This window comes from Artemia franciscana, chromosome 9, assembly GCF_032884065.1.
Source record: "Artemia franciscana chromosome 9, ASM3288406v1, whole genome shotgun sequence".
Lineage (NCBI taxonomy): Eukaryota > Metazoa > Arthropoda > Branchiopoda > Anostraca > Artemiidae > Artemia > Artemia franciscana.
Genome location: NC_088871.1, coordinates 49,933,262 through 49,957,648, shown reverse-complemented (window position 1 = coordinate 49,957,648; position 24,387 = coordinate 49,933,262). Strand labels below are relative to the sequence as shown.

The 24,387-nt window shown below is 33.7% G+C and overlaps 1 protein-coding gene across 1 annotated transcript in view; it reads right to left on the bottom strand.

Moving 5' to 3' along the window:
- Positions 1-87: 87 nt before the first annotated feature.
- Positions 88-24,387, bottom strand: part of LOC136031517 (importin-11-like) — a 77,027-nt gene continuing 52,727 nt past the window's right edge. Inside the window, exons 13-20 of the mRNA XM_065711187.1 lie at positions 21,745-21,909; positions 15,589-15,781; positions 11,673-11,910; positions 7,492-7,588; positions 5,711-5,868; positions 3,446-3,538; positions 2,477-2,630; positions 88-371 (exon numbers count right to left, since the gene is read on the bottom strand). Of these exons, the coding sequence (XP_065567259.1) occupies positions 213-371; positions 2,477-2,630; positions 3,446-3,538; positions 5,711-5,868; positions 7,492-7,588; positions 11,673-11,910; positions 15,589-15,781; positions 21,745-21,909 (1,257 nt within the window). The 3' untranslated portion in view covers positions 88-212. The remainder of the gene's footprint in view (positions 372-2,476; positions 2,631-3,445; positions 3,539-5,710; positions 5,869-7,491; positions 7,589-11,672; positions 11,911-15,588; positions 15,782-21,744; positions 21,910-24,387) is intronic.

Sequence of the window (24,387 nt, the reverse complement as noted above, 5' to 3'; positions counted from 1 at the left end):
CAGGGATGTAGTTGACACTAATCTACACTCTGACTTGATTTAATAAAAGAGAAAAAAAATCCCTAATGCCTACTTAAAATTCGGACATTAAAAATAGTAATCGCATTTTACTCTCAAAGTAAAGAGCAATGGAACATACACAAGTAAATACATATATGCAAAGCAAAAATTAACGTATTCATAATATACAAAATCAGAATCATATGTATTACTTAACAAAATTTGATGATAGCTGCGCTGGAAATAGGGCTAACAGGTTTTATTCTTGTATTTTCAAAAAAATCTTTGACCATTTCCATTGTTTCCACATCAACAGTTTTCATAAGTCCTTCAAAGTCAGAAGGGCTTAAATGACCACGTAACTTATTTATCTAAAAAGAAAAAAGAATGAAACCTAACCTAAATAAGGAGAAGAAAAAGTATACAAAATTAAGTAAACAGAGAAAAAAGGTTAAAAACAGAAAGTAAGTGTAAGGCCCTTGGCCATACTAATAAGATAAAACCCCTATTTCTAACATATTAGTTCCTCTTTAAATTTATTGTTGGGCCCTTGAACCTAATTATTAGCTAAAGATCCTTTTCTTTTAGCTCCCTTTAAACTAATTTTTCCTTTTTTCTATGAGAATACTTTTCTTCTTTGAAGACTTGCTAATTAGGTAATGACAGAAAATCCAGGGTTGCAGGATAGTCAGCTGATACCCTTTTACTGGACTCGCGGGGTGGTTTGTCACAAAGGCACTGGCTTTCCCGAATTGCCAAACGACTATCGGGTAGATACATGTTGTACATATGCGAAGAATGTTTTGTCTTTATGTTTCAGCACAGTTATATGTTATTAGGAGACAATTAGTAAGTTTCCTACCACTCACAATTGCCAATATCTATCTCCTAGCCTAGGTTTCAGATTTTGGATCTTTCAATAAAATCTTTTGCTTTAAGAGGATAGCTTTTTATTAGTAGGATATCTTATATGAGAGAAGATGGTTTGATAGACAGCTTTAAAGATTAAGCCTGTCAATTTTTAGTATCAGATTTAAAAATAACTTGGCTGAATCGTGGCATAATATTTCTTTAGCTTGCTAGATAGGGTTTTAGTTTATATTTTAGAGAAAATATAGCTTTTTCACAGCAAATCTTATAATTTTCTTTAGCGAAGTAGAGGATATTTTGAAGATAGACAATGGTATTGATATGTCCTTGAGCTACAAGTTATCGTCCAGCGGAACTCCCCAGACACTGACCAGGATTCTTAATATAAATTTGATGCAAGCCCGAAACAAGACAACACTCATGAAATTTTATCAACCCAAAAATAAAACAGATAGTGTCACTTGGAATAATTTAAATCCAGGAAATTATTCGTATTTTAATTAGAAATAATATAACGTACTTTCATTTCGTTAAATAAATCGCAGATAGAAAAAAATAAACCTTTCAATCCTAGAATGATTTTTTTTAATGAAATACTCACAACCTTCGCAAATGTGACCAAGCCCCCCCCCCCTCCAATCCAAAGATATAGCCTTAGACTATATACATGCGTTTGAAGATTTTTTTTTGAACAAGTAACTCAAAAGTGTCATTATGAATTAACTGTTGGCGTTAAATCGACCAACTTTAATTTAGGGCAAAAAGTAATAATAATAATAATAATAAATGAGAAATCAAATATTCACACAGAGACGTATGCCCAAACTGACAAAGAGGCCTGTCGGACCATGGCCATGAAAAAAAAACATCATTGCATACTCTTTTGTGAGGATCGGAGAAAAATCCCCCCCTCCAGTAAAATGAAGAAAAAGCAACTTTCCAAGTCGTCCTGTAGCAGATCCCTTACTCGAGAAAATGTCGTTCGAAGTTCCAATTCGATCCCTTTGGCCGTGAGACAAAATGAGATCGATTGACCAAAACTGTAACTTAGGAAATACTATTATTGATGAGAAAAGATCCCTTTTAATTGAAATCTTTAACAATCTGCACAGACGAAACAGTCTAACATCAATGTTTCCTCCTCAAATGTAACTTTTGACCTAATAGAATAATTTCAAACGCATCACTTAGTATAAACAAGAAAGAGCTAAACATCGGGCTCAAACCCATGACCCCAAAATTGAGAGTCTGATTCTAAATAATCTGAGGTAGCCGGACTTGTAAGTTACTATACAATAATACATCTTAGGCGTGCGGACATATACAAATAAATGGATTTCCTATAAATGGATTTTCTCTTCAGATCCAAATACTCGGCCCAGATTTATGTGCAGTAGATATTCAAAACTCCCGTATATTCTCACGCTTTTGTTTTTGAAAAAAAATTAGAAGAGAGAGGGATCCCCCGAAAAATACACTTTTGGTGCTCCTTCGGTAAAGGAGCACCAAAAGTGCTCCTTTAGGGAGCACTTTCAAACCCTTCATTATATCTAGGTATGGCTAGTAGACACTTCCTGTGCGCAATTCTCATAAATGAAATACGTACTTGTTCTTTAAAATAATCAGGTAACGATAAAACATGAATAGGGTCCATTGTTGTTAGTACTTTTCTTTGCCTTTTGGTGTGCTCTGTGGTCCTTGATTCTTCATCGTCTCCCGAGAATTCTGGAACGAAACTCCCCGGACTGGCAAATAAACGACTGAAAAAAGAAACCATCAGCCTTTTTCCCAAAGTAGAAAATGTCTTTAAAGCGAAAAACTTCTTACGTTTACTGTTGGAAAGTTTCTTGTTATGTCAAAAACTTTCAACGCTGCACTTTAATGCTCTTATTTTTAATAATGCGTTTTATAGAAATGTTTCAATTGTATATATATATATATATATATACGAAGACTAATGGAGAGAGAGAGAGAGAGAGAGAGAGAGAAAGAGAGAGAGAGGGGGGAGAGAGAGAGAAAGAAGAATTATATTCCTCGACCCTTACAATATATACTTTGCCAGTTGTCGGACCCTTCCTTCCCCCACAATATCCTCCGGCTTAATATTCGAAAGACAAATAATCTCCAGACAGTATCTACTCCTACCCGGACAATACTTAATCAAGAGCTTCCTGGTTACAATGGTCATCTTACAAAATTTGGCAAAATGCGAATCAATCCTCAACAGTTGTTAGTCAAGCAGACAAATTCATACCACCATGAATAATAGAATTGAACAAAAGACGCAGTCAATCGATAAAAGATTTCTCTTTGATGTTCCTCAAAAATATATTGAAAGTCTATATTAATTTTCCTTTTTTTTTATTTGTCATGGAATTGAAAATTAGCATCAGTGTCTGAAGCCATGCGAAATGACTGAGGTAAAGACGATGTGAAGACACTAGAGCCAAAATTTGAAAAGCCCAAATTTTTTTGAAGGGCAGTCTTTCAACTGTCTGTATTCGTAAAGATTATAACGTCACAAATGATCCTTAAAATATCTAAACTAAAATTTCGAAAACGTTAAAGAACTTACTCAACTTCTTGACCATCTTCTTCTCGCGTTAAAACGTCTTGTATTGTTTCACAGACGCGCATTAATATACCACAGATTTTATCCAATACAAGTCTAAAAGCAAAAGAATCATATAAGAACATATATATATATATATATATATATATATATATATATATATATATATATATATATATATAGATATATATAGATATATATATATATATATATATATATATATATATATATATATATATATATATATATATATATATATATATATATATATATATAGATATATATAGATATATATATATATATATATATATATATATATATATATATATATATATATATATATATATATATATATCTAAGACAACACCAACATCATTCAGAAATTTATCGGACTTGGTTAATTATTGAAAAAACATTCATGAAAACAAAGTTTAAATTTCACTTTATAAAGAAAAATATAAAATAAAATAGCAACACAGAAAATCATATTAATTTTTTCTCCCTCTCTCTTTTTTTCTTTTGTTTTGTCATGCATCACAAAATAAAGGTGAACATTTTACATGTTGTTTGAAAGAGTTAAGTATGGATTTTTAACTTGTATAATTGGATAGTCAAAAGTGAGGCCCTTAGGCCTAAGATTGAGAAATCAGAATAATAGCTTATTAACATGGTAAAAGTGGGAACCAAAATATAAATCGCAAGCCTCCCTTCCCCCACCATCATCCCTGCGTAAATATCTAATATGAGTTATATTGGAAATTCTAACAGAAGAAGGGTAGTGGAAAAACATTATTTAATTACAAGAAAATTCAACGTGAAACTAAAAAACTAATGCTAAAATACTGCAGCGATATCAAATGATACTGCAGCGATATCAAATGATATGTTACAAAAAATACATTCTACTTCTTCTAAGGAAAAAAAAAATCGGAACGTATTTTCTGGATAAGTTTTTCCAGATTAGTTTTTGAGGATTTGTTATTCACGACTTTTAGCTAGTAACATAGTTCAAAGTCTAGGCTATAAACAACGTCTACAAAAAAGAACTACTTACTTGTTTTTTTATAACATAATAAACTTAGCTATGGCAATGGCCTACTTTAAAAAGGTAGTCTCTTTACTGCAAAGAAAAAAAAAACGCTTAAAATGAAATTATATAAAAAACATGTCTTATAGAAAGCGGCATATCTGTATAACTAATTTTAAGCTTTTTCCGAGCGAAAATGTGTCAAATGAGTCTGACTTACTTGACTGACGGCTCTTGCCGTAGAGAAAAATGAGAACAGGCGTCTTCCACTTCGGCTTCTTCCACTAGGATGTGGGCTTGGGCAAGAAATTCATTAGTTTTGTCTTTCCACGTAGTCGGGGGGGGGGCGTCCTCTGGGACATTTCCATCCGTACCGGGGGGAGGGGGATCGAAGTCAAATACAACCCGTGCTGGTGTGTCATGTAGCAGACGAAGGACGTAGCCGTAACAGCGAACAGTACACCTTGGCAAGCGGCGTTAAGAGAGGGCTTGCGAAGTAGGTAACAGGAGGGTCTTATTGGTCAAATGTGGCATAAAAAGGAGGTGGCTGTACCAGCGAACAGTCCGCTGGGCAAGCTGTGTCGAGAAAGGAGCTTGCGATGTACGTGACAAGAGGGTCAGGTTGGTCAAATGAGCAAAGTCATAATTATGCCAGACAATTGCTCATTGGAATCAGGGCAATAAGTCGACGACCTATGCCTTAAGAGGACTTAGAATACCCAATTTTCGAAGCCTACCATATTCCTTGAGAATACATCAGCGTCTTATGGTAGTATATATTTCAACATTTTAAATAGAAACCGGTTTAAACTGTCAGTTTTGAGAAGGTCAGGGATAGGCATGGCAAAAGAGACAAATACGCTGAATCCAGATCACAAAGAAGCTGACAAAATAAGCGATCACAGTGCCTATGCGCCATTTTCATCATATTCTTATTAGACCCCCCCCCCCAAATATGTCTCATAATCGAGCCCCATTGGCATCATTCATATGCCAAATTACATGTCAAGATTCATGGCTTGGCATGACTTGGTTGCATAAGCAACCATTGGCATCATTCATATGCCAAATTGCATGTCAAGATTCATGGCTTGGGCCAACCAATTTAATATATGATAGTCTATTATCTAACCATATTGCATAGATACCGCGTGAGTACAGAAAACTACTTGCATTCATGAAGTAAAATAATACACATATAAAAGAGTGATTCACTTAGTAAGCAAGAAGAAGGAACTTACGGAGACCCTGATGCAAGAAGAGATATGAGAGCTATGGACATCAGCTTCCGCTTTTCCGTGGATGAAAAATATGACATCCGATCAATCCAGACGTCTAATATTCGATTTAATACCGAGTCAGGTGAGGCATTTATCTGTGATCCAAACTCATTTACAGCCTGTAACAGCATAAATTTCTGAAATAACAGCCTCAAATACTTCGTTTATTATCAATAAAAAAAGATTTATTCTAAAAATATTTTTGAATTCTAGTACCTTTAGAAAAAGATACCAAGCATGGAAAAATGGTCATATCTAAGTACACTGCTATTTCATTTTGTTTCTGGACAGGCATCATCAATTTCGGTACCGAATCGTCTTCTGAAATCCGGCTGGTACGTCTGATTAAAAGTCAAATTTTCCGGAGTATTTCTATGAAACATGAAAACTCCAGAAAACGTGTGTTGAGATAATTCTAAATAGTTGTAAAATGACACTACTAATCAATTTTATTTTGAAATCTAGTAATATTTCCGGTGGGAGAAGTATCTTCTTTTGTCTCATAATATGTCCGGCAATCATTGGACGATCGCTGTATATTCGCGATATATTCGCAATCGTTGACAAATACCGTATTTAATGACAGCAACTGATTTCCACGACAAAACTAATTCAGTTTTACTACTATTAGTTCTCTGACAGAAAAGGGGGGCCAACACTTTTGGTGAGTGGAAAAAAGAAAGCGATATCACATTTCGGAATCGGCCTGGTATATCTGATTAAAAGTTAAATTCTCTTTGTGAAAAAAAAAATCACTCGGAAATATTGAAGATAAAACTGAGATTAGGATCAGGGAATGAGGACATTCGATGGATAATGAAATTTTCATTTCAAGACTTGTGGTTTTAATTACTGAAAATAATGCTAAACTTCAATTCCAAATCAAGAAAATTTAAGATGGATTATCTGCCTATATTTTAGATGGTATGTAGAATATTCCAAAAACTCTTCTTTTTTTCATTTTTTATTTTTTATTTATCTTACTTTCCCTTTGGCAGCTCAATTTTACATGTCTGAGGAATTGCACGGGGAGAAATTTTCTGGGGAGAATACGCCAATAATAGTTTGCTTTTACCTGCCAATTACTCATGGAACAAGTATTTTAAATAGTTGGTAGATTAGTCCAAGTGGAATAGTCATGAAGTAGAATACTCAAATATTTTGTGTTAAATTATGTTAAACACTGGCTTGTGCTTACAAAAACAATTGTAAGAAAAGTGAAATTTTCCTAGAGAATATGAAAAATTCAAAAAATTTAGGCCAATGCCTATATTCAAAAATTACACTTCTACTTTATACATATTACACTTGTCCATTTTTCTTTAAAATTGTATCTAAAAATTTGCTCAGTAATTTTTTTTAATTACTTTTTATCTTATTTTCTTTAATTTTATTTTCCAGTTTTGAAATTTTATTCTCCCGTAAAACTTCTGGCGTATGAGGTAGTTTCTTGACTCTCATTATATATATGGCGATTGTTAGAACTTGTAAACTTGCCTATTTAGAAAATAATCATTGTTAATTGGGGATCGAGAATCCTATGCCCGTCCATTTTGTGTTAATTTACGATTTTTTCCCCCTAAAATTGTAATAGCACTGGTTATTTTTAGCCCTGCCAATGAGCCTGTCACCCACAAATATATTTCGTTTGAAAAGCTGAAATCATGGCACAACGGTATGGGGTGGCATTCTTTATTTATAGCATACGAATAGTTAAAAAAATATAAAAAAACATGTCTTACCTGAAGAAAGTGTTGTCTGCTTGTAAGCACTAAGCGAGATACAAGGGAAAAACAAGCACACAAGAAAAGAGGCATTTCAGAATCTTCATAAATTACTCTGAAAAAGATTCGTATATTAATCACTAAAACTCATTCATTAACATAACTAATTTATTAATTAGATCATTAATATTGCGTCTAATGTATTAATCAGTAAGAGAGGAAAAGAAAACAAGATGTCCACTATAAATCCACATCTTTTTAACCTGCTTTCAAAAATCTAGCTACAAATGTTTTCTCTGGAGTTACAATCCCCTCCATAAATGTTCTCATGCTAGAAAAGGGCTTTGAAAACTATAGAAAAAATATCGAATTTACTTATCAATAAAAGTTCGTAAGTGCTAGGATTTCCGGCTCCTCCCTACTAACGCGTGGCACCTTATAAAACAAACAGGCGAGTTATCCAGAACCTGATAAAGTTGCCTATTTAACCACAAAGATATACAATCGACGGAATTAGATAGTTATAATCAGGCGCCTTAGGCATAGCAGAATTTGAAAAAGCTATCAAACAACAAGAATATCACATCAGGGGAAGTAAAAACTAATCTATTCAAAAGTTTATTTAAATTAAATAGAATTTTGCAAGAATCATAGAACCGCCGAAAAGAATTGTGAAAAAAGCACTCCCCTAAGGGTCAAGGAATCTTAATGAAAATTACACCATTAGATTCAACGCATCAGAGGACACTGCTGGTTAAGTTTCAAGCTCCTATATACAAAAAGAAGCATTGTTTTGCAAGATGAAATATCACAGATACGTGTTTATTTGTTTGTTTTTTCAGGGGCGATCACGTCGAACTAGTGATCCTAGATGATTGGCAGGGGTGCATTCAAACAGAAATTATAAATTTTAGTAGCCTTTTTAAGTGATCAAAAAGATTGGATGGCAACCTCCCCCCACGCCCCATTTTCCCCTAAAGTCATCAGATCAAAACTTTGAGACGGCCATTTTGTTCGCCATTATTGAAAGATCCAATAAGAATTCCTTTAGGTGAAGCATGACCGCTCACAGCCTGTCGAAGAAAGGGCTGTAAGTTATGAAACTTGCCCAATGTTTGCTCATAGTATTCGTTAATGTGAAGTATACAGACATTTTTCCGGGGGGGGGGGGGGGTATTTGCTTGGGCGGGTTTCCGAGGGGGAAATTTCCGAGGAAACTTTACATTTGGGAGATTTGACAGAATTCCCACACGAAATTCTTCTTATTTGTCTTACTTTATCTTTGCCAATTCAATTTTGCATATGCAGATGTTCGGGGGGAATTTTTCAGGGGTTTGGATTTCCAGGAAAAATTTCTACGGAAGGGGGATTTCCAGTAGGATGGGGGAAACAATTAGAAATTAAAGTATTTTTTCCAATTAAAGTATGCTAGGGAGAATTTTTCATGATGAATAAGAAAATTTACAGTGGGGGGGGGATTTTCAGCGAGGATAGAATTTTCCGAAGGGAATTCTATGGGAGAGAGTATATCTTACGTGGGAGGAAATCGCCACGGAGGAGCTTCCCGTCAGGGAAGGGAAATTTTCCATGGAGCGTGAGCCAGATTTACTAGCATTGTTGGAAAAACGATCCGGAATTGAATGAAAAAACGAGTTTTTTTACTGAAAGTAAGGAGCTAAATTAAAACCTCAGAGCGAACAGAAATGGTTTAGCATTTGAACGCATCTCCCTTCCTCAATACCTTGCTCTTTACGCTTAAGTGTGACTGTTTGTACCAATTTTTAAGAACGACTCCTGAAACACAAAAGCAGTTTAATTAGAACAGGAAGTTCTTTTAAAAGTGCTAAAAACTTTAGCATGAAATTCAAGGTATTGAGGAGAGAGGGGAGGGCAACCCCTTTATATTTTTGAATAATGTCTGTTCGTTTTGAGTTTTAATATTGCTCCTTACTGGCAGTTAAAAAAAGTTTGTGTTTTTATTTGATAACTTTTAGAAATTATCTAGAGAAATTATTTTAATTGGAACACAGGAAAATTATGGCATAACATAAATATAAGGATAAAAAATAATACTAGCCAAAGGAGATGAATATACTGATATGACATCTATATTGGTGCCGATGGCACTTTGACCCCCGTCACTGTACAGTTAAGCATATGAAAATGAACTTCGATGTAACGCTCAAGTTATTTCCGCAATGACAAAAGAAAAAATAAATTTAAGTTCCAGCATTTCCTTTGACATGAAAATACTTTGACGTGACATAAAAAAGTTTCGGTTTATTAGCTATAAACTATGACTAATAACAACATTTAAAAAACATTAAACATTTATTTCTCAATATTACTTTAGAAAAGTACCATTTATGACTTTTTGTTAATAATGAAACGCTCCTCCATTTTACTAACACTTTGGTATTTGTTCATGAATAAGTTTGGTCATTAAAAGTTATTAATACTTTCGCTACCAGGATTCTGTCACTTTCTATCCTGGGAGAATAGCTAGAGTTTGGAACTTGATCCGTCGTATAGCTAACACTAAGGCAGAGGAAATGCAAAACTGCTTTCTTCTACTTTTTTAGTAATAGGTATGCTGTATCCATCTGAAGGACCTCTAAAGTTAAAAAAGTGCCCAAATTTTGGAGCTGAAATTTTTTTGGAGTTGGAGCTTGGAGCTTTACCCGTCGTGTAAATAATCTTAGGCAAAACTAATAGAATATAACTCATCCAGTGCAAAACTGCTCTCCTCTAGTTAGTTAATGACTGGTGTACTGTATCTATCTGAAGGACCTCCCATTGAAATTTCAAAGTCTGTGCCCAAAATACACTTTTTGGGAGCAGAAACTTTGAGCTTTTTCAGTCGTGTAATTAATTCTATGTAAAACATATCAAATATGACTCATCCAACGTAAAACTGACTTCCTCTAGTTTGTTAATGATAGGTATGTTTTACCTATCCGAAGGGCCTCCCACAGAAAGATCAAAATTTGCGCCCAAAATACACTTTATTTAGGAGCAGAAACTTGGAGCTTGATCAGTTGTGTCATTAATTCTGTGTAAAACAAATCAAATATGACCCATCCAATGCAAAACTGGTTTCCTCTAGTTTGTTAATGATAGGTATGTTGTATCTATATGAAAGACCTCCCACTGAAAGTTTGAAATTTACGTCCAAAATACACTTTTTTAGAGCAGAAACTTGGAGCTTGATCAGGCGTGTTATTAATCCTATACAAACCAAATCAAATATGACTCATCCAATGCAAAACTGGTTTCCTCTAGTTTGTTAATGATAGGTATGCTGTACCTATCCAAAGGAACTCCCACTGAAAGTTCAAAATTTTCGCCCAGCCTACACTTTTTTGGAGCTGGAGCTTGGAGCTTAATTAGTCCAATAAATATTCCTCTGGTAAAGCGAATGCAAATTTAATTTTCTCTAGTTTGTCAATGATTGGCCTGCCGAAATATCAGTGCCATCCTTACTGATTTCAGTTCACTAAAGTGTTTCAACTTAATAGATCACTTAATGGCTCAATGGCTAAACGTGATGGCTAAAATATAAACCAGAAATAGAAACTAACATAATTTTAAGCAAAATCTTACGATTTTGATAATACACTTAAAAACGAAAATATTTTCATTCCTAATTATTGCAGGATTTTATTGTGAAATTTAATTACAAAAGCCATTTTTACCAAATTAAATCGAATACTCTTACACAACTAAATATTTAGAATAATTTAAAGGAACTAAAAAAGATATAACGAGAAATTACTCGGTTCAAATATGAGCGTCGATAGTCCAAGATACATTTGTGGCTCCAGAATTTGATTTTTATTATTCAAGGGCTCAGAAACAGCTGCTCCGTTTCTAGAGAGTGGTCCAGCCTTCTTTTTCTGATTAGTTAAGGAAAGGGGTGTCTCCCCTTTTTTCAAACCACCTCTGATTAAAGATTTGCTTCCATCATTACATATTTTATACGTCTTTTACTTTGAAAGACCACATAAGTTAATTAGATACATGTTTTTCTATATACAAATTTTAATTGATAATCAGGTTGATTGTCTTGCAGCAAACATTCGAGGCAGCTTTTTATACAGCGTTGTCATATCAAAAAGCCCGGAGCTTAGGACATTTACTACATACATACTTTGACCATGAACGGCGGATTTCGGATATTAAACCGAAATGAAACTTACTTCAGAGCAAACATAACAAGAGGCGATACAACGTTAACCGCCAATGTTGGTGAGCAGAGTATCATCTGGTCAATGACTCCTAAAACTTTAATAACCCCTTCATTGCGCATGTCTTGAACTTCATTATTGAAAAACGCAATTGTAGGTGTCCCATATGATTTCATAAACTCTTCAGGGCATAAATACAAATAACTTTTCATAATTTGGCATCCAATAAGAAGATACTCTGACGATTCTTCTGTAAAGAGAGAAAAATTAAGTATTTTTAGAAAAATCCTTTACAGAAAAATAAAAATCTTTATAGAAAAATAGAGAGAGAGAGTCTCAGAAAATATTCCCTGCACGTTAAAACAATTTTAAAGCACCGACTAGAAATTTCTCACCAAAAGCTGGGTTCTGGCAGCAATAACATTTCGTACTAACAGCTGCATTTTTAGCTCCACATAAAGGAAAAGCCAATATATTCGCTCATATTCACCAATAAATTTGACAAATTTAATCAGTTGGACTTGAATAATCTTCACATTTCGTTTTTATGAAACTACAAATTTCGTAAAACTTTACATACACCTTTTTCCGATGCTCTTATAACTCAACCCCAGTTTAACTGAAACATCGTTCAACTCATCCCCATTTAACTCAACCTCCATTTAATTAAACTCGTGTTTGACTCAACACTCATTGAAATTCGCCAATGGATATGTTTGAACCAGATCTGATTCGAAAGAAAAAATTTGCTTTTCACTTCTCTCGTAGTTTCTAACTTATATTGCAATGCCCTAAACTTAAGGATGGATCTGATGTTATATAAATTTCGAAAAGTTTAAGCTTCCAATAAAATCCAGCTTTTTAATGTTTTTGTGGTAAAGGTTTTGACTATAAATTTGTAAAAGTTCCAATTAATTCGCTAGCTGAAAGATAAACATACCATTCTATAGGCCATCCAACACTCTTTCCAAGTATAATAGTCGCCACCACATAATTGCGTCCCAGCTCATTATTGCGTCCCGCCCCCTATCTGATGATGGCGCTTTAATGAATAAATTATAAAACCACAGTTATGTGAGCATTAGCTTTCAAATGACCTTTTAAACAGCTCTCTACGATGTTCCTTTGTCCTGTTAGTGGTAAAACAATAAAACAGAAAAAAGAGAATTGTCAGCGTTTTCAATTCTTTTAAAAAATTGCTATAAACGTTTTTCCAAACTAAACATTTACTATTAAGATGATCCAAATTAATAGCTAAAATTCAGAACCGCATTTTCATTTTTTTTTTTTTTTTTAAATAAAGTGCAAATTATGTTCTGGCCTTGAGAAGGTACAGGGGTTGGGAGCCCTACTCATGTTAATTTCTACTCGTTTGAGTTTGAATGAGTTATTTATTTTAATTTCTGTTCGTTTTGGGTTTCATTTCTTTATTGTAGCTGATTTGTGGTAGTAGTATGTTTGGTACATCATTTGATTCTACGTTTACTCAGAAAAACCTATTTTGTGGAAAAAGTTTTTTAATTAATACATACAAAAGTACAGATTATAAACTATGCTATGCTTATAAGTTACAGAAATGAAAAGAGCGTGCCCATCACAAAACGGTTTTGGGTAGCTGAGACTTGAGCCATTAATGTTACATAGGTTACATAAATGAAAAGGGTGAGTCTATCGCAAAAGGGGTCCAGGAAGCTGAGACACTTGTGAGACTTTTTTGAAGTGTTTTGCTAAAGCTTTCTTACTGTATCTTTTGGTACTTTTTACAAAATGTAACACTTTTATTAAACGGTGGTGTTTTTGTGGGCTCATTAAAAAAAAAATCGGGCAATTCCAAGCGATGCCCTTGGATCATTTGCACATACATAATCCACCGCTATCCCAATTACCAATCATAGCAAAGAAATGAATGGTTTATCCATTAAAAACAAGTCGATTAACCCATGCAAAATATATTGATTTATGATAGACTAGAGGCAGCATGTGTTTTGGTAATTCCATACGTTTTTGAGGCACTAGGTATTTACCAAGTGACATATAACGATCGCAATTTCTGTCAGTCGGTCTGTCTGTCAGTCCCGGTTTTGCTAGTTGGGGCACTTTCAGATAGGCTAGGACGATGAAAGTTGGCGGACATAACAGGGACCAGATCAGATTAAATTAGAAATAGTCTCTTCCCCGATTCGACCATCTGGGGAGGGAGGAGCGAGCGAACGAGATAGTTGAGAATAATTTATTTGCCAATAAAACAAATGATTGTTCCTCCTAAGTGTGGCTTGCTGCTCTAGGGGTATCATTGTCGCTTAGGGTGAGAGAGGTCTTAGGTTCGAATCCCGGACTACCCCAATTTTTACATTAAGAAGATCTGAAACTAGATACGTGATCAATATAGAGATCGCTGAAAGTTGGCAGGCGTATCAGGGACCAGACCAGAATAAATTAGAAATAGTCACTTCCCCGATTCGACCATCTGGGGAAAGCGGAGGGACGGTTAATTCGGAAAAAATGAGGTATTTTTAACTTACGAACAGGTTATTGGATCTTAATGATACGATATTTAGAATTACCTCGTGTCTCAGAGCTCTTACTTTAAATCCCGACCGGATCCGGTGACATTGGGGGGAGTTGGAGGGTGAAATACCGAACAAGAAGACACTACAGGAACTCTGTATTTGCAAGTTGATCTTTGTAATAATTACCAATAAGCAAAGAACAGCAAAATAACTCTAGTACCGAGTCCAATTTTAGGTCCCGACCTCGTCGCAAGTGCCATATGAGCTCTTGGCTCTTTCGACCTCGTCATTAGTGCCATACGAGCTCTTGGCTCTTGTTTTTCTTTTATGTCACCCACAAGGGTTTCCTAAGGCGTTTAAAGCAGGCAAAACCGGTTCTTTAGATCTGCTTTTCTATTACCTGGCTGATTATCAACATGCTTGCTCGATGACTGGCATGTTTGCTTGTTCACGTATTAAAATGCTAACCTGGTATCTATTCAAATGATAAATTTATGGCTGGTCCCTGCTAGGCCATAGATGTGCTATGGGCTCCTAATGATATCTAAAACGATGAAAAGGTCATTTTTTATGGTTATTCAGGGCCAAACATCTCAGGCACTTCAAGCCTGAAGTCCCTTCATTTAGGCATTTCGAATTCATCTTTTTTAGCATCACCACAAAAAAAATATTTTATTTCAGTAGACATAATAATTTTTATTTTAGTCCCCCGCTCCATTTCAGTCGTTAAACTCATCTCCAAGAGTACCCTCAAGTATCTGGTTTATCCAGTGGTTATGGATTCCTTGGTCTTTACCATGCATATATGAATACGAGAAGACGTTAGTCGTGCCTAATAGGTTTGTCGTGTCAAAATAGTGCGGAACGGGATACAGGGGGCTGTAAGCCCCCGGGAAAATTTTTTCGGTAGAAATATAAAAGAAACAGAAAAAGACAAGTAAATGATACTTGTACTCTTTTGGTGGGAAAAAAAATATAGCTTTGATTTTACTACTTAATGGTAAAATTAGAGGTAATGATGGCGATTTTTTATTTTTTTTATTTCGAAAACAGACATTTTCACAGAATTACTTCTATGTTTAATTTACCCACCGCATCTTTCGCGTAGATATATACTATAAAACTAACATCAAAGCTTGTTGCAGCAGAACACAGATATATAAAACAAAAACAAAACAATGGAGTGTACTCTTTCGCGAAGACCATGGAATTAATATTTTGAACCCTTCCCTCCAACACAAAATTCGATGTACCCTTACCCCCCCCCTTCCTCCTCTCCCCCCAAAAAACTATACAGGAAGACTTACAAAACCATTTTAGCCGATTCTTCACCTTTTCAATCAAGCCTAGCTGAAGGTTAGAGTTGAACTGGGATGTATTCATGCTTAGCAATTATAATTGAAAAATATTAAACTTACCCAACACTTTGGGAAGATTATCATACAATTTGAGCAGAGCTGGTGAACTCACTGGGGAATTTTCAACGAGCGCCTTCCAAAGCTCAAGACCATCATCTATTAAGTACACATGCGCTGATTGGGTAGTATCAGTAGCATAATGGATAACAGGGATCAAAAATGATCCAAGCTCAATAGAAAATTCTCCTAGGCCCTGAAAATAAAATCACTGAACTGTTTCATTTGATACTACAAGAATAGCTAGTTTTTGCCATGTTTACGCAAACAGCATAAATAGAGACAGAAAAATCAAATACAAATAGTTGTTTGAGCCTTTTGTTTTAATTATACATTAAAAATAGTTCAGTCTTTCGAGTGCTAACGTTTAATTAGAAATAGACAGAAAAGCAATTTACAAAATTAAGCTCTGCTTCACTCTAAACAAAGAAGTATTCATAACTTTTTTAGAAAACTAACGCCCAATTAGAAACGTAAAAAAAAGGTGCTATTAAAGTCAAATAATAATGCCGAATTAGAAAAGAAAAAAAAGCAGAAATAAACGAAGATCGGATTTTGCCACAGGACTTGTTACTTTTACTAATTAAATGTATAAAAAAGCACCACTAATACAAACTACTAATCTACACCCTTTAAAAATTATACTATCAACCATAAACAGTAATAATAATCGGTCTTAATTCTACATTGCAAACGTATTAATCCATCATGTTTTTTAGGCCTAACTAATCTTTCGTACATTGCATATGCAGATGATTTACTTTTGATCAGCCGCACTAAATCTAGCCTAATTAAGTCGACCCAGCTTGTTTCTAAGTCTTTTGAGGAAATCGGCCTCAAACTTAATACTGAAAAATGTGAATATTTAGTTTTTAATGCTAAGCATCAAAGTAGTGATCTTGATTGTGGTTATTTTTCAGTTAAGCTCGTTTCTTCGATTCGGTGGCTTGGTATTAATATTTGTTCATCTTTATCGGCTTTTCGATCCTGTGGGCTAAATGATATTGAAAGTAAACTTAAAAAGGGTACGCGAAAATTGTCCCGAACCGAGGCAGATTTTCACGAAAGGCTTTATCCAGACTTTATTCTACATATTGCGATCATTCTATATTGTTTCTTTCCGGTTTGCGCCCGTTGTTTAATAATCAAGATTTGCAGGGCATAAGAGTTATGTATTTTCGTTATTGTAAATATTTATTGTATCTGCCGCGTTCTTATAGAAATCAGAAGATTATCAGAAAGTTTTGTGCCACTGATATTATTTTCGTTTATAAAAAACTCTATGCTAGATTAGGTGCTGAGGCCTGTCAACGCTTGGGCCCTTACCACCCTTTGATTAGACTGTATTAATTGTATTGTTTGTGTTATTTCGTTTTTCTTTCCTTAATGTTTTTACTCCGCTTAATTTGTCAAAACAAGCGGGTAACAAATAAATTATTATTATTATATATATATATATATATATATATATATATATATATATATATATATATATATATATATATATATATATATATATATATATATATATGTATATATATATATATATATATGTATATATATATATATATATATATATATATATATATATATATATATATATATATGTATATATATATATATATATATATATATATATATATATATATATATATATATATATATATATATATATACATATATATATAGTACCGAGAAGCAGGCGGCTTCGCCACCGGTTCCCGGCATTCAGCACGGGGAAGGCTTCTATATATGGATTCTCACTGTCACTTGTCTTATAAACGCAGACAATTTGACCCTTTTCTTGATGTCATGACGCCCAAATGGGCCTCACATTAGAAGTAGTGCCTTTGTAAAATTACTTTTTCTTATAAAAGAAAACATGATTTTTTTTACGTTTAACTCTTGCCTCGGCTAGTCTTTTCTCATTATGAAAGACATATCGCCGACCCTTTGTTTCTTTTAATTGCTCAGGCGGTGGGGAAAAAAACTCCTTCTTTTGCCTTGACTTGTCTTTTGTCATTATGAAAGACATAGCGCCAAACCTTTGTTTCTTTTGATTGTTCAGGTGGTGGAACAAAAACTTTTTCTTTTACCTCGGCTTGCCTTTTTTCATTATGAAGTATATATCGCCTAAACTTTGTTTCTTTCAATTGTTCACGTGGTGGGACAAAAACTTCTTTTTCTAACGATATATCTAGTCCCGTTTTTTTTCAAGGGTATGGTAGGCGTTGATGACCTTATCCATGTCAAAATCCCAAACCCAAGCATCATCGCTATCACTTCAATTTTGACACGTTTTGGTTCTCGCTGTCCAGGTTGATTTTACTGACACGCTCAAACGTATACATGCTCAGTGTCGCATTTCTTCTAACCGCGTGTGTCTTTGCTCTTTATTTTCATTTTTGACTCGCTCACATGCTCGGTATCGCATGTCTTCTAACCGCGTGTGTCTTTGCTCTTCATTTTAAGAAGGCAGCTTCGCCATCGGACCGCGGCCCAGTTTTCAACCACAGATCACTGTTCAAGATTTCGTTTACATCTCAATGTGATTCTCACTGTCGTTTGTTCCATGCCATTTCCTTAAGCTGTTGCGAGTATCGCTTTCGCCAGTTTTCTAATCACATTTATCCGTGCTAAATTTTCATCAATCGACCCCTTAAAAATTTTAATTGACCTTAAATTAGAATTAGCGTCCTTGTAAAATTACGACTGTACGTTATTGGACTTTTAACTTTTGCCTTGGCTTGTCTTTTGTCATTATGAAAAACATAACACCGAACCTTTGTTTTTTAACAGAGGCTGAAGCAGTATCAGGTTTTTGGCTAACATCCTTTTAAACTCTAACGTCGTTATTTAAAGCTATTTCATTGCTTGGAGCTTTCATAAATAGTGGTTAAAACAAATACATTGCAAAGAAGCACGAAATTCCTCAAAGGCATTCTTACCTTTTACTTCCGCCGGAAGCCTGTTACAGACTTCACAGCCAAAAAAAACTCTGACTCCTCCTCCCCCACCCCTACTAAACATTTAATCAATAATTCTAAAAATAATATATTTATAGGGAATTTAAAGGAATCCCACACTCACCATGCTTCCTTTCACATACTGAAACTCACTTCAATCAACACACGCTTCAATTTCTCTTTTAACTCTCATAAGCATATACTCCCTCCCAAATCATTTGCTTAGTCCATGTCTACAATAGTGGTTAAAACAAATACATCACAAAGAAGCACAAAAGGCCTTCTTACCTTTTACTTCCAAGGAAGTCTGTTACAGACTTCGGGGTTAATATACCTAAAAGAAAACTTAGATCTGGTAGTAATTCGAACCGGCGACCTAACCAATTCACCATTTCAAGTTTCATAGCTATGTTCCCTTTCATAATAAAATTCCGAAAAACATGCAGGTAACAAGTTTGGAAAAAATGTATCCACTTAAACTTAAAAAGCACATTTCCATCTACAAAAGGCACCTTTGACACAGTTTTATTCTTGGGCTTAGGACCAATTATTCCAGGTACAGATATTGCATCCCCAAAATGGTCAGATACACTGGTAATAAATAATGTAGGGCACAAATAATTAATGTTTACAAAAATATTATCAATTATAGACTCCGAAGTTTCTGTCACTCCTGTTCATATGTCAATTACAGGATAAATACCAAAACTTAATGTTTGGTTAACAAAATGTCTTACCTTACTATTTCTATTAAATATATTTAAATCAATATTAAATATCCAGTAAGAAAACATGGTATTCTTGAACTTGGCAACTTCCCCGTAAATTCATCAATCAGTTCGATAAATCTCATAACATTACCTGAAGGTGGTTTATAAATTACTACAACCACAAACTTATTATTTGCATTACTTACATCAAGAACCATAACTGAAATGTCATTTCATAATTAACCGCTAAGTCCAACCTAATCTGTACCCTAAGTGTACTTTTTAGATATGCAGCTAAACCACCCCGTTGGTCTAGTGCCCTATTTTCCATATACAGATTACAACCTTAATTCTAATAAGAAATAGTTATTTCTTATTATTTAAGAAATAATTAATTGTAATAAAAGAAATTATCGGAAATTAGAGAAATTATTATAAATAACTAATTATAAGAAATAATTATTTCTAATAAAGCAGAACTATGATCCCTAAACCAAGTCTCCGATAGCACCAGGATATGCAGCTCAGTTTGAAGACATAGCTCATCAAGGAATTCATATGATGTGTTTATCCCTTGACAGTTCATCTTAGAGAATTTCATTTCTCTCATATTCTTCCAATCACTCATCTCACACAAAAAAGCATAACGGGAATCCAAATTACTTTGGCTTATTTTTTTTCACGACCCAACACGGCAACACTGACAGAAATGTAGTAAATCACAAAAAAAAATATTCTTCTTTTTTATTAGAAAAAATTCAATAAGAAATACTTATTTCTTATTAGTTAAGAAATAATTAATTGTAATAAAAGTAATAATTATTTATAAGAAATAGCTAGTTCTATGATCCCTCTGCAAAGTTTCCCATAGCGCCAAGATTTGGAGCTCAGTTTTAAAGCATAGCTCATCAAGGGATTCATCTAATGTGTTTATTCCTTGACAGTTCATCTTGAAGACTTTCATTTCTCTCATATTCTTCCGATCACTCATCTCACAAAAAAAAGCATATCGGGATTCAAGTTACTTTGGCTTATTTGTTTTCACGATCCAATACGGCAACACTGACAGAAATGTAGTTATACCCAAAAAGGTATATAATTTTGAAATAACCAAAATAAAATCTTAGAAAGTCCCAGTTTTTAAAAATGGATAGACTTAAGAGTGCCCAAGGGCAAAACTTTATTTTAATGTCCTTGGTACTTTAAATAAGTGATCTGCAACCAAAGTTACAACTTTAGAACACCTTTTCTAGCTAAGAACTCAGCTCTTTCATCTCCCTCCAGTCATTGGTTCTTTGAAAAGATATCACACAGGCAAAGATGCAACATAAATAAAGTTTTTACTTACTGTTCCAAATAAGAATTAACATATTGCACTTGAAATATTTTAATTAGTTCAATCAACAGTCTTATATGAGCCTTCAATGACAACCTATTCATTACGGTAAACTTTGTTATTCCTTATTTTACATTATTTTTCCATTTTTCCATTATTTACATTTATTTTTCCTTATTTTCCTTTATTTTACATTTAAACTTTATAACTACTCTTCTTATGTTTTGTGTACGTGCATTAATCCCAGTTGAGGTGTTGGAATAAAAATTAAATCAATCTTTTCTTGCACTTATTTATTATTAATGTAAAGAAAAAGCAACTGAAAATATAAAGAAGCTTATGCAACCACTTATTAGCAAATTTGTCCAAATTTGCCAAAATTTAGCAAATGCTCTCAAAACCAATGCTATATTATTACTTTGTAATAATTCACTCATTTTTTTATTATTTCTTGTCAAGAATTTTTTAAGGGGGGAGGGGGGGATTCTGAATGACGCACTTATGACCCAGGACCTGACAAAAGTAAAAGATGGTGATGACTCGGGTGGTTTGAATTTATTGGAAAATTGTTTAGTTATATTTATTGAGGCTCATTTCTTAAATAAATAAATTTAATAAAAGAGAAAGTTATGCTCATTGCTAAGCTGTATACCTTCAACTGTATATAGTCTACAAGCAACACTGTTATTTCTAGAATAAATAAAGCTGCGTTGAAAGCCCTGCTTCTATCAATATCTGAAGAATAAAAAAAATAAATAAATAAATAGAAAAATAAATAAAAATTAAATATGGATGATTCTGCTAAAACTATTAACAGAGAACTATTCACTGTATTGTTGTTCATAGTTAGTTACGGTATATTTTGAATAGTCTTGCTTTTGTTTGCGAAATACGATGATGCAGAATTGTCAACTTAAGTTATTGAAAGTGGCTCTGCTGGAAGACCCATTCGGCGCACTGCGTTTACATTTAACATTTAAATAATCAACGAAATAGTTAATAATATTCTTCATAAAGTAATAAGGACATTTTTTCTAGCATTCAAAATCAATAAACATGATATATATGTATATATATATTTTCTTTTAAATTTCAATGGTTAACTAAATCTACCGAAAATACTTCACAAATCCAAAAGAGAAAATACCTTCACAATATGTACAAGAGTGGAGATTATCGAGCAGCGGAGCATATTATGCTGCTCTGATGCTTCCCACAGGGCTGGAAGAAACTGAATCAATCCTCCAACATAAGGCTTAATTTCTGCACCAACTAATTCAATCATCAATGAAATTACATTCAGTACATGAAGCTGAAAAAACAACTCTCCATGAACTATGTTCTATCGTAATTAAGCATCTATATAAAGTTAACAACATATTAACAAGATCATATTCAAGCTTAGTAAAAAGAAAATAATAAATAAAATCCCCTAGCTGTCTTAGTTTTACTTACTTAAAGTAGCAAGGACAATGAAAATTATATCTGATCGTTTGCCCAAGTGGTGTAAGTATAGGGTTATTCCACTACATAAGGAAACATGTTAAGGCAGGGCGGGCTCTCAAGGAATCTTCCTATACCTTCCATGTTAAACATTTGGAGTTGGCCCGATGTTCCTGAATTAGTGATTTCGGCGGTTTTAATTTTAACAAATATAAAAAAATCTGGTGAATATTTAGATGTAATTAAATCTTAAAGCCGACAATTATTTTGTTATAATTCCGAAATAATTATAAAACCTGTTTCGGGTTTGCATTCTAGATTGCTACACTTGACACTGTTGTTGTGGGGTATAAAAAAATAGAGCAAAAAATATTCTATTCAACAATCAGAAACTTATTTCTATAATATATACTTGCTGGCTGCAGTAGCCCTTCAAATACTTTACATATTTGTGTTCCGAAGGCAAAAATTCCCCTCAAAAGACAAGATGCAGCTGTAATCGGAGCGGGTGAGAATGCATAAATTAGACCAAGGGACTAACCACTCGGATTGTTCTTGAGCGATTCAGTGAAGTATTACTGATTTGTAACCTATTAAACGGAGTCTTGAGAATAAGTAGCGTGCAGACACCAAACTGCCGGTTAATAAATATATATCGCATAATATTACAAGAAGAATTGCTAAGGATGACCTGCGCCTAATTGTAATTTTGAGTGAGAAACGCCTTAACTTCAAACTTCTCATGTTTATTTAGACGAAGCGACGAAGAAAACTGATAACTTTGTCTTTGACCGAGTTGCCGCATCTGAAAAAGAATTGACTATAGAGTAAATGCTTGGACTTCCGCTAGGCCTTAAGAAAACAATCATTTCTTCATAATATGCAATTTCGCGGGGGAGAATCTTTACCTTTACTATTTTCCTTGCATTTCCAGTTTTTCTAACACATTTTTAAATATTTGTGTCTATTCTCTCAGTCTTGAAAATCGTTTATAAATAAACACTCAAGTGCCATCTAACTAACCTAACCTAACTTATGTTAATATTTTTTTTGGTAGATGGCACTGATGGTGTTTAACTACGAATATGGATTATTTGAAAATGGAAAATCAGCCGAATACATGTTTATTTTTCAGAATATTGTTAAAAGAAATTGAATAACAGTGAAAGAAGTGAAAATAAAGGTTCTGCCTCTGAAAAATATGTTAACAAGGATTATTCTGCATATTAAGAAGTAAGAACTGTTTCCTTAAGATCTTACCTTATGTACTGGACCAACCCTGCACTTATACCAACTTTGTTAAGTAGAAGTTTAAACGACCATATGTATTTTAATAAATCATGAAAAATCGGGGATTCCTTTTTAATGAAGAATTTCACCATTTGCGGCTATGCAGTATTGGGTAGTAGCGGGTGCTAAGTTGGAAAGAAGAAACACGGACGAAAAAATAGCAAAATATAAGCTAAAAACATACAACACCAAGCAGCTTAAGAAAGTGCAGGTCTCCTAGGAAGGTATGGCTGTCTTTGAGAATCAACAGATTGTCGATGTTTGAGTTTTAACGAAAAGCGTTGTCATATTTAACTAGTTAGTTTCGCTTATTTGCTTTCACGGTTTAACAAGGCAACACTGATGGAAATGTGATACCAGCCCTTAAGACTTAATAACTTTAAAACAACCAAAAGAAAAAGCTTAGAAAAGTGGTGTTTGCGAGTTGGGATAGACTTAAGATAGGTCCAAGGAGCAAAGATATTTTTATTTTGATGTCCCCCGTACTTCAACATTTGGTTTGCCTGTAGCTTTCCATTCATATATCAAAAAGTCAACTCTTGTCATATATTTTAACATTTATTTTCAGAAGATTTGTAAAATATAAAATTTTAATTAGAAAAAGCAGATTTGAATGAAAACATTCAGATTGAAATTTAAAAAAAATGGTGCAACTCCAGAAAAAAAGGTTGAATTTCAGCAAAAATAAAGCGCTAAAAAAGGGACTGTTTCTTAATTGTTTTAATGTTTCTTAACGTGTTTGTAAATTTCATCGAAGTAATTCAAGTCTTTCTCATTTGATTTGAAAATTTTTCGTCTTTTAAAAAAGTTCTTGGTAAAGAACTGAAAGTAAGGAGCCACTCGTGCTAATTGTAACCAAAACTTCTAAAAAACGGGCGTTGATAACAATCTATAAATAAAAGAATCAGCTTTTTATTGTAATTACGATAATTAAAAGTCATCAAGTTCATAGTTTACCACCAAAAGTATTACGTAAATATTGAAATAAAGAAAGTAGTTCGAGAAGCAATTGAAATCAGACTTAAGATTAATAATAATATTTCCTTAAATAGGGACT